This window comes from Notothenia coriiceps, unplaced genomic scaffold (assembly GCF_000735185.1).
Source record: "Notothenia coriiceps isolate Sejong01 unplaced genomic scaffold, NC01 NC01_scaffold00031889, whole genome shotgun sequence".
NCBI classification, from domain to species: domain Eukaryota; kingdom Metazoa; phylum Chordata; class Actinopteri; order Perciformes; family Nototheniidae; genus Notothenia; species Notothenia coriiceps.
This window is the reverse complement of record NW_011364590.1, coordinates 100819-109963: the sequence shown is the minus strand read 5'-3', so window position 1 is coordinate 109963 and position 9145 is coordinate 100819. Positions and strand designations below refer to the sequence as shown.

Genomic DNA, 9145 nt, shown 5'->3' with positions numbered 1-9145 from the left:
TAGTGAGGAGAGGCACATGCCTCCTCAGCGTTTGATTTACTTGCCTTTTGTTTTATTTAGCTAAGAGTGATTTAAGTTGTACCTTTTGAGTTTGCTATATTGAATTAAAGGACCAACCACGGCCCAACTGCCCTCTGTTTCCTGAGTGTCTGTATGCTCCTCTAGCCTTTTAAACTGTTTGTGGCTGACCCAGCCCCATGGTCCGTCACAGTAATGCGGAAAAGAGAAGTGCACTGTTTTGCCTTAGGCACTTGCTCCAGAAGTAATAAGGCCTAAGTCAGGTTTAAAATTGCTTAAGTCACAACAATATGTTCGTAAATTGGCCTAAGTCATCTTATCCTCTTATTTTACACAATTGACAGACAGTGTTATTTGTATGTCAATAGTCATATATTGTCATAACCTTTTTGTGTGAAATAATAAATATATATCATATATTCTATATTTGGTTCAGTTTTTTGAAAAACTTTCAAATATGACTTAGGCCATTAGTTTAAGAAGGTGACGACATGTAAGTGTGATTAGATCTGCTTCATGGCACCTCAGTCCTGGACATGACAGGTGCAGCTTTCCAGATTATAATGAACTCCATTATAGGAATTTACCCTGTGGCAGGAAGACATGAGGAGTTTACAGGAACTGACTGCTTTGGATCTACAAGAGCATAGGGACAAATTGCCAATGCCTTCTGTAAAGGGTATTAACTTCACAAAGCTTCTCAGATGAGGGATAGTTGTGTTTCAGCTGGATTTGGTTATTGAATGGCAGCTTAAATCTAGCCATGATGCTGTAAGACTGACCGTTGGGCTCCAACATGTTGCACAACACCTGCACACACAAGATAATGATACCGACGGCTCTCTGCCACTTCTCAAGAAAGAGGAGGCAACTTTGTTTCTGAATCTCTTAATACAACTCTTTATAACCCCTCGTCTTCTGATACATTTCTGTTTTTTATTATTTTTTCATTTACATCATTTCTATTGGCCCAAAATGTACTTAAAAAAACAAACATCATATGAGTAAGAGTAATTTGGTTTCCTCCTTAAAGCTTTTGAAGTCCAAGTAAGTGTTTTACCATTGAGTCATCTAAGCTGTAACATGGATATCAAATTAAAAAGCAATTATGAGTGAAAATGCTGAGTCAAGGGTTAGGGTTAAAAAATGTTCAATGGATGAACTCAGCTCTTTTCATTCAGTTCTCTACCTTCAGAGTGTTTCCAGTAGGTGATCCCCACAGGGCTGATGCTGTAGGACTGAGACGCCAGGTTTTTGAAGTGGACCACCACCCTGTCCCCAGCACGGGCAACGATCACCGGGCCTAAAATACCTGCAACCAGACACAAGGTGCATACATTAGTCATCCATGACCTGCTAATTTAGGACAAAAGAAGCATCCTCTCTAACAGGACAACTATAACGTGGTTTTTTTGTGTGTTGAAAATGCAGGCAAACACTATATTTTTCCACAACATCCATATCTTAAAATGAGTGTCTTGACTGAAAAACTACATTTTGACCTTTTCAAAGCAGACCTACCTCTCCATGCTGGCCTTATCTTGGGGACAGTGTATGTGGAATCGGTATACTCCCTGTAGACGGCCTTGACGTATTTCTGAGGAATATCTTTAGATCTCCCCCTGAAAAAGGAAAGAATCCAAACTAATCAAATAACCACTTAAAAAACAGTCCATTGAATAATTACCAGCCTGATGGGTTTTGAGTTTTCTGTTTCAAATAAATTATAAGCAAAACAGAAGCTTAAATAGGAAAATAAGTTAGCCTAAAACAACTTATTGTCAGATTTTTATATACAAAAATAAGGTTTGGCTATGAAGTCATGAAACAAATTCAGGCTATCAATGAAACCAAACCATACCAATTGATTAACACAACCACTTAAAACCAGCCCTCATGATCAGTATATATTTAAAAACTTGTACTTAAACCTATTTTTAGTGAATAAAATACATTTTGAATTGGATATAAGGTAATGACACAAATACAGGTTATCAATCATACCATAAAACACAATCTAAAAAGCCATCTTAATCAACATTTCCTATAGATTGTAACTTGAGAGTTTATACAAAATATAATCAAAACACGACTGTGTATTGTAAGCAAAGTAAGATTTGAAAAAACTAAACGGGTTTACATGTATGCCCGCCTAAATTACATAATAGAGTGAGATGCCTTCATTGGGATTACTCACCTTTGGTCGGTTGTTGGGTCAGCATCGTCCAGGTAAACGTAGTCCCAACCGATCTCTAACGCCGCTATGTAATAATGCTGCCTGGCGGAGGGGCTCTGCAGTCCGGCGGAGGGAGTCCGTTGCCCGGCGGAGGGGCTCAGCAGCGGCAGCAGCAGGAGGAGGAGAGTCGCGGCTCTCATGGCGGTCATCTGCACCGAGTCTCTTCAAACACTGCCCTGGCTCTGCTGCTCCTCCTGCGGGCTGAAACATTTAAAGGGAGGGGGGGTGGAGAGAGGAAAGGACAAGTAAGGGAGCTGGGGTTGCACGTGGGGGCGTGTGGTGGTTGGAGACTGTGTGGGCGCGCGCTCTGCTATGATAAATTCAAGTGTTACTTTATTGTCCCAGAGGAATCATTTAATCCTAACACACATAAAGCAAGAACAAATACCTACGAGTATGCCAATAATTTGGAAAAGTTGTTCCTATTTTGACCATCTTGAAAACAATTAATTAATTAGAAAGTTGTTAACATTTAAAATACTTGCATATACATTTATGTATTGCCATTGCCAATATGTGAAACGTTACATTCAAGCAATATTGCAAAAAAGACGAGAGTGAAATTATTGTTTATATTTGAGCGTTATAACTGGTATAACCAACCATTAATAAATTACAATGTATGAATCTTAGTTGAAAGCCATAGCTAAGCGTTGTTGGTATTAGACATACTGCTTTGTCCCTGTGGAAAAAATATGTTATTGATTGTAAGATTTAGTTTAAAATGTGACCCTTTTTTTATTATTATGCCAGATTGTGTGGTGTGCTGTAAATATGTAATCAATAAAGATAATTAACCACATCACATTGAACAACTACAATGTACTGCCATAGGCCTATGTTCAAGGTTAACTGATGTCCTTTGCTAAAGTTTCTAGGAAAATTGTATTCCAATTACAAAATTCGAGACTTTCCATAGTTGTCATAACTTAAACATTTTCCAAATGTTGGTTCGAGAGAAGCACGTCTTCACCAGGTCTTCACTCTTAGTCTTCACAGCCACCTTGTGGTAAGTAAAAGCTACTGCATAATTTCTGCCTTTTGCATTGGATTGTTGAAAAGCACAGGTTGATAAACCTTTAAAATGAAGACGCAGCCTGCAATAAATGGTTTCAGTATTTTAATGCAAATGTGAAACGTCTCTTTGGATGTTTGAACAAATCTAGAAAAAGCATGGCTTCATCTTGACTCCATGTGTATAAAACGTATTTAAATAGTCAGTAAAAACAGCAAAATAGCAAAGAATCACACTTTTAAAATAAAGACAGAATTTTTCATTAAAAGGCTAAGATTTCACAGCAATGGGGCAGTAAAAACCCTTCTGGAGGCAAATCATCTGCTTTGAGTTCCAAAATAATAACGTTTAACATTGACAAGCAAAAGAAACAGATTCAAAACAATACATGTGAGCAAAACGAAAATGTGTCTGCAAGCAGCAAAAGGGCGTGTATTATAACTCTAAACACTACGTCTTTCAATTAAAGGCCAAACTTTGCATATAGTAAGAAACATTATTCTCTGCTATCAAAAACGTGTTGGATTTAATGGAGTTCTGATGATAGTTTCAGCGAGTTGACTTCTATGATCTGCTGCAGGATGTTGTCCACGTCACTGGTCTCCAGGCTGATGCCCGCCAGGTCCAGCTGGGGCAGGAGGGCTGTGAGGAGCACCACCACGTTGTTACGGATAACACGCAGATTCTCCTGGGAAGATCTGATAAAAAAACAGCTCCATTATTAAAACCATTCATAATTTAAGATGTTCAGGGGAAACAAAGATCAAAAACAATGTGTGAATCAGTGTGAGAAGACATGACTCAAATGTTTTTGGAGTAGTAATAGTGGTAGAAACAGTGAAGCGCTGGTAGGGATAGAAGCTGACTTGTCTAGAATACACACCTGTTGTCTTCACAGGCCTCGCTGTCCCCGACTCTCACCCTGCCAGAAGGTCCTGTCTTGTCCTTTTTAGGTATGTTGTGCTCAGGCTGTTCTTTCGGCCCACACACAGATCTCTGACCAGCGAAGACCAGCCCCTGATCTCCTGGATCCGGGTTCCTGGATGAAGTAGAGCTCTGATGCAGAGGAATGAGAGCACACGTTTGCTGTTAGTCTTTCATTTGAGATGAATAAGTCTGAGCAGATGGCCTAGAAAATAAACCTTTTTCCCTTGTCAAGCATAACGCTCATGTGTTGGTTTTTGATTCATCAAATCTCTAACACATATCTCCCTCTCGTATCTCAAACAAAGACAATTTAAATGTATTGGTTCATCTTATATCCTGCCTAACTTTAATGGATTATAACCTATTGGGTGTGTAATAATCTGTCATGAGACATTGTTTCTGAATTTCCGTTTTTTTACCGACAATAAAAAGGTCAAAATGTGGCCTGGAAGAGACTTTGTAAGGCTTGTTTTTAGTCAACTATTGCCAGAAATGTCTTTGTTGCTTTAGCAATTGTTGATGACTTGTGACCCCTATCGGCCAGTTAGGAAAATGTACAAGTCTGCAATCAATGAAAGTTAAACAAAGTAAATCAAATGTTTGTTTAACAATTCTGAATCACCAAAAACCACAAAAGGTTCATTTAAAAACATGCAAAATAAATATTAGGCCTTTTGGTCCGGCAGTATGCAAGATTAGTTGCGGACAGTCAGATAGATAAACACACACACAAGACTGAACACATAAATGAACCTAAACTATTGTGTAATAAACTCCTGACCTCAGCCGCGTCCGTCTGGCAGCCGACCGCTCGGCTGGCTGTGGATTCGGAGCAAGTCGTCATGGTGCCTTGAGTTGTCTTGGAGATCTCCAGCCCGAGAAGCCTGCGCACCTTCTGGGCCTCTTTCTCTAACAAAGCCAGCTTCTGCACATGAGCTTCCAGGTCAATCCCTTCTGAGGGCAGGGGTCGGCTCCAAGGGCCCTCGGTCCGACTCAGAGGAGAAACCATCACGGTCTGAGCAAGGGGGAGGGAGGGGTTCCAGGTGAGGCTGGTGGGGGGTCGCTGTGCCGCGTCAGATGGCTTCTCTACTCGGCTGCTGCTGCCCTTGGTCTTCTTTGAGGACAGTGTCTCAGGTCTCTGTGTTTGTTGTACAGGGTTCATCTTTTCGGTCAAGTCTTCAGGTTGTTGCTTCTCCATAAGATATGGCTTATTTTTTACACAGTAAAATAACGATCCTGGTTTCCTTTTGAGGCTACAAAAGACAAAAGATAACCTATTTGTTTATTGACAATGTGAAAATGAACTTATTGAAACTTACATTTTTTTTTTAATAACACTAGATTTTATGTTTTTGTAAAAGTCATGTTAGCTTTGACCAGAAAAATAATGAAAATGGCGGCCAATACAGCTGAAGTTGTTGTGGTTTTGGCGGTGAACACCATGCTATATAACTGTAGTTATCACTTTTTTTAACTAGCAGATATTTTGGTTAAAATGTGTGAAAATGCTCCATCCGCTTGCAATATCCATGAAAAAAAAATAGAAGCTGAGAAATGTTGTTATTACATTGCCATGGTTTGCATATCAGTGGTGTTTGGGTTAGTGTTGTCTCAAACCGAAGAAATTCATGTTCAATGCAAGTGAGTATATAGTTTACTACTTGGAATTGTACTAACATAATTATTTTCAAATTAAGAAACAACAATGGAGTCTCTTTCCTCAGGAACTTAAGATAATTGAAAAAAAATGGCTTAAAGGAGGGCAAAACGTGTAAAACGTAATGAAGATCACATAAGTCTGTCACAAAGCACAGATATAACATACCTTAATGTGGGCTCCTCTACTCTTTTCTTCATGTTCAACGGGCTCTCTCTATCTCCGAGCCTGAGATCATGAGTCTCACTTTGTGTGACTTGTGTTTTGTCTTTAATAACTGTGCCTCTTCCAACAGGCCTGCGTTGTATGACTGTACTTTGTGTCTGTACATCGTCATGTGTGTCTGTATAATAATCTGCCAGGGGATCTGTGCCCGTCGGATCTCGCTCCGCTGGGGTTTCCTCTGTGTGTTGTGTGCGTTGGCCTGCTGCTCTAGTGTCATCAGGTGTGTGTGTGGACTGGAAAGTGGGCCGGCTCGGCTCTGATGAACTGCGTGAGAGGATTTGATGTTGAAGCGATTGGTCCTGAAACTCAGATACCTGCGACAAAAACAAGCAAACACACTTACAGTATACACAATATATCGAGACGTTGAATAGCAAACGGCTACTTTCATCAATGGGAAAGTTGCCCAAAAAGTTTTACAAACCTCCAATGACTTTTCTCGTTTTCTTTTTTTTGGATGCTCTCTGCAGGGAAAAATAAGAGATGAATGAGTTGAGAGGGCAGATTATCTTCAAGTTATATACTGTATATATTTATTTGATTTTACATTTTTGCCCTAGCTCCAGTAGTGCTTACTGCTCCAAAGCCTTTTGACACTTGAGATGTATAGGTAAGTTACAGTGTACCACAATAACAGCCAGAAAATATGAAAATATGACTAGCTTATTTCTGATTGGCTGTGTTGTCTCCACTTGCTAGGGTGACGATCTGTTACTAGGGAAGTGGTAATAGCACTGGACCAATGGCAAGTGGCACATCGCAGCAATACAAAAGTGTATAGTTTAGAACATTTAGTCAATCTTTTAATATATTTTCAACTGTTAATTAACTTTAAATTCTGCTTGTATAGAAAAGTAGCTAGGAAGAATAATATGTATTTGAATTTACTGTAGTAAAGTAACAAGGCACAGTGTTGTGAAGAACTGACTGCTTTCTCATTTCAGTCCGTCTCCGTTGATCACTGTCAGAGCAACTCTATACCACAGTCGAGTGAAACGGAAATAAGAGTGTGAAACCGCCAGAGGGAAACCACAAAATGGCACGTGAGAACATATACACACGTATGCTTTCAGGAAGAGAAGCTCTGTTAAACATCTGACCATGTACAAGTTCATCTCACAATTTAGAGAGGTCTGCAGAAAAGAAATGAGAATTTACTGTTTCTTGTGGTTTTTCTGGTAGCTGGGTGTTAACATCTCCTCGCTGTCTTCTGCTTCCTCTGGTGAAGAGCAGCTTCTGAAAGACCAAGAGACATGTATGAGCAAGACATGTATGTGAGACACACACACACACACACACACACACACACACACACACACACACACACACACACACACACACACACACACACACACACACACACACACACACACACACACACACTTCCGTGTTTAGGTTAGACAGATTAAAGTAGGGAGGTTTTGCATCTTGTAAATGAATTAGAGCGATAAGCATGTCATCATCACATATTTATTTTTGAGCATTTAAAGACTATATTATAGACAGTACTGTACAGGTTTGAGAAGGGGATGCTTTTGCCGAAACATGTGACGCATCAAGCCCTGTCCTGATTTATACAGATATGTTTTAAAAGTGTCCTATTATGCTATTTGTAGGCATATGGGTCTCAGATATATAAAAATATATAAAAAACATGTCTATGATGTGTTTTGCTCAAAATACAAACAGATCAGGCATTTTAGACATCCCTCATATCCCTCTGTTTCACCCCTTAGAGAATTGCTGATCTGGGTCCTTAGCTTCGAAAAAAGAGGAGAGGGAGCTTGTGCCTGCTCAGAATTCTACGAGATAAAGCTAAATGCTGCCGTGATTAAACGCCATATCATGTTCCAAATCACATCAAGGATTATTTTTGAAACAGTATGGAGCTCAAATGATTTCTTTCTTGCGGGTTTACCACAAGGTGAGTTCCTTTTTTTATTTCCTGCTTTTTTACACATACTCTCTCCAGTACAGGTTAGCTCTGAGTGTTAGCGATGCTTGCTAGTGTAAATAAAGCCCATATTATGTCCAAAACACGTTGGGCATTGTTTCTGATAGCAACGTTTCTGATAGTGCCGTGGGTCTGCATTTCTGATATTACGTCATATCGGACGCAAATCTGGATCAGTTCCGTTGTACCCCCGTTTTTAGGGATTTGGGTACGGAGGAAAAGAGAGGGTTTTGTTTTCTTACACCTTGTGAGTTCCCTGGCCCACCAGAGACACCTAATTATGTATAAAAGACATCAAAAAGTGCATTTTGCATGATAGGACACCTTTAAATAGATTTTCCTCTATACTTCCACCTCTTCAACATGTAAATATAATTTTAGGTCACTAAGAAATTATTTGCTTTTGTGTCGACTTGTAAAACAGTTACTTTTGGAAATAATGATGTAATCTCGTTAATTTGTGATAAATAGAATATGTTGATGATATCTCTCTTAACATTTGAAGTCATATGTCCAATCAAAGGACAGCAATAATGAGGAATACACACCTGTAGCGAGGGTTGAGGTTCTGGCTGCAGTTCCAGTTCTCAGGGATCGTATTGTAATGACTTGACAGGACGCTTCTCCACTTCAGGCACTCTTCACACTGTAGCCATATAGGACCCCTGCAAATACAGAAAGACAGAGATTTTTAATGTCAGTAGACAGAAGCTGGCATAAGAGGGTTAAGTTATGTCAGAACTAATTCATTTCAGCAAGTTTATATTATACAGGAAGGCATCTGTTCCAGGCTTGGAATTTCGTCATTTTAGGGGCAAGGCCATTTGGCCTTTGGAGTCACACATTTTTTCAGGGCGCAAAGGCCACATGCCAGGGCACAAAGGCCATTGAGGGAAACATTTGGATTTGGAGCTTACAAATAAATAACTTCACTTTTTTATAAGAAAAACACACGAATGACATGGAAAACAAATCACTGTTTTAATATCAATAATGTCAAACATTATATCATCATATAGGCCTATGCCTCCTTAGTATTACCGTATATAAAATAAAATACTTTACTTTGAATAATTAGTGTTTGGTATGTTTTCCCATCTACTACTTCTCCCA

At 39.4% G+C, this 9145-nt stretch overlaps 2 protein-coding genes across 2 annotated transcripts in view; both read right to left on the bottom strand.

The window, feature by feature from the left end:
• LOC104960537 (coagulation factor VIII-like) overlaps positions 1-2458 on the bottom strand; it is a 21100-nt gene extending 18642 nt beyond the window's left edge. Inside the window, 4 exon segments of the mRNA XM_010788615.1 lie at positions 1208-1213; positions 1215-1330; positions 1540-1640; positions 2216-2458. Of these exon segments, the coding sequence (XP_010786917.1) occupies positions 1208-1213; positions 1215-1330; positions 1540-1640; positions 2216-2403 (411 nt within the window). The 5' untranslated portion in view covers positions 2404-2458.
• Positions 2459-3359: 901 nt separating this feature from the next.
• Positions 3360-9145, bottom strand: part of LOC104960534 (MORC family CW-type zinc finger protein 3) — an 18466-nt gene continuing 12680 nt past the window's right edge. The window contains exons 11-17 of the mRNA XM_010788613.1: positions 8581-8697; positions 7237-7314; positions 6503-6542; positions 6022-6392; positions 4978-5449; positions 4153-4325; positions 3360-3967 (exon numbers count right to left, since the gene is read on the bottom strand). Of these exons, the coding sequence (XP_010786915.1) occupies positions 3796-3967; positions 4153-4325; positions 4978-5449; positions 6022-6392; positions 6503-6542; positions 7237-7314; positions 8581-8697 (1423 nt within the window). The 3' untranslated portion in view covers positions 3360-3795. The remainder of the gene's footprint in view (positions 3968-4152; positions 4326-4977; positions 5450-6021; positions 6393-6502; positions 6543-7236; positions 7315-8580; positions 8698-9145) is intronic.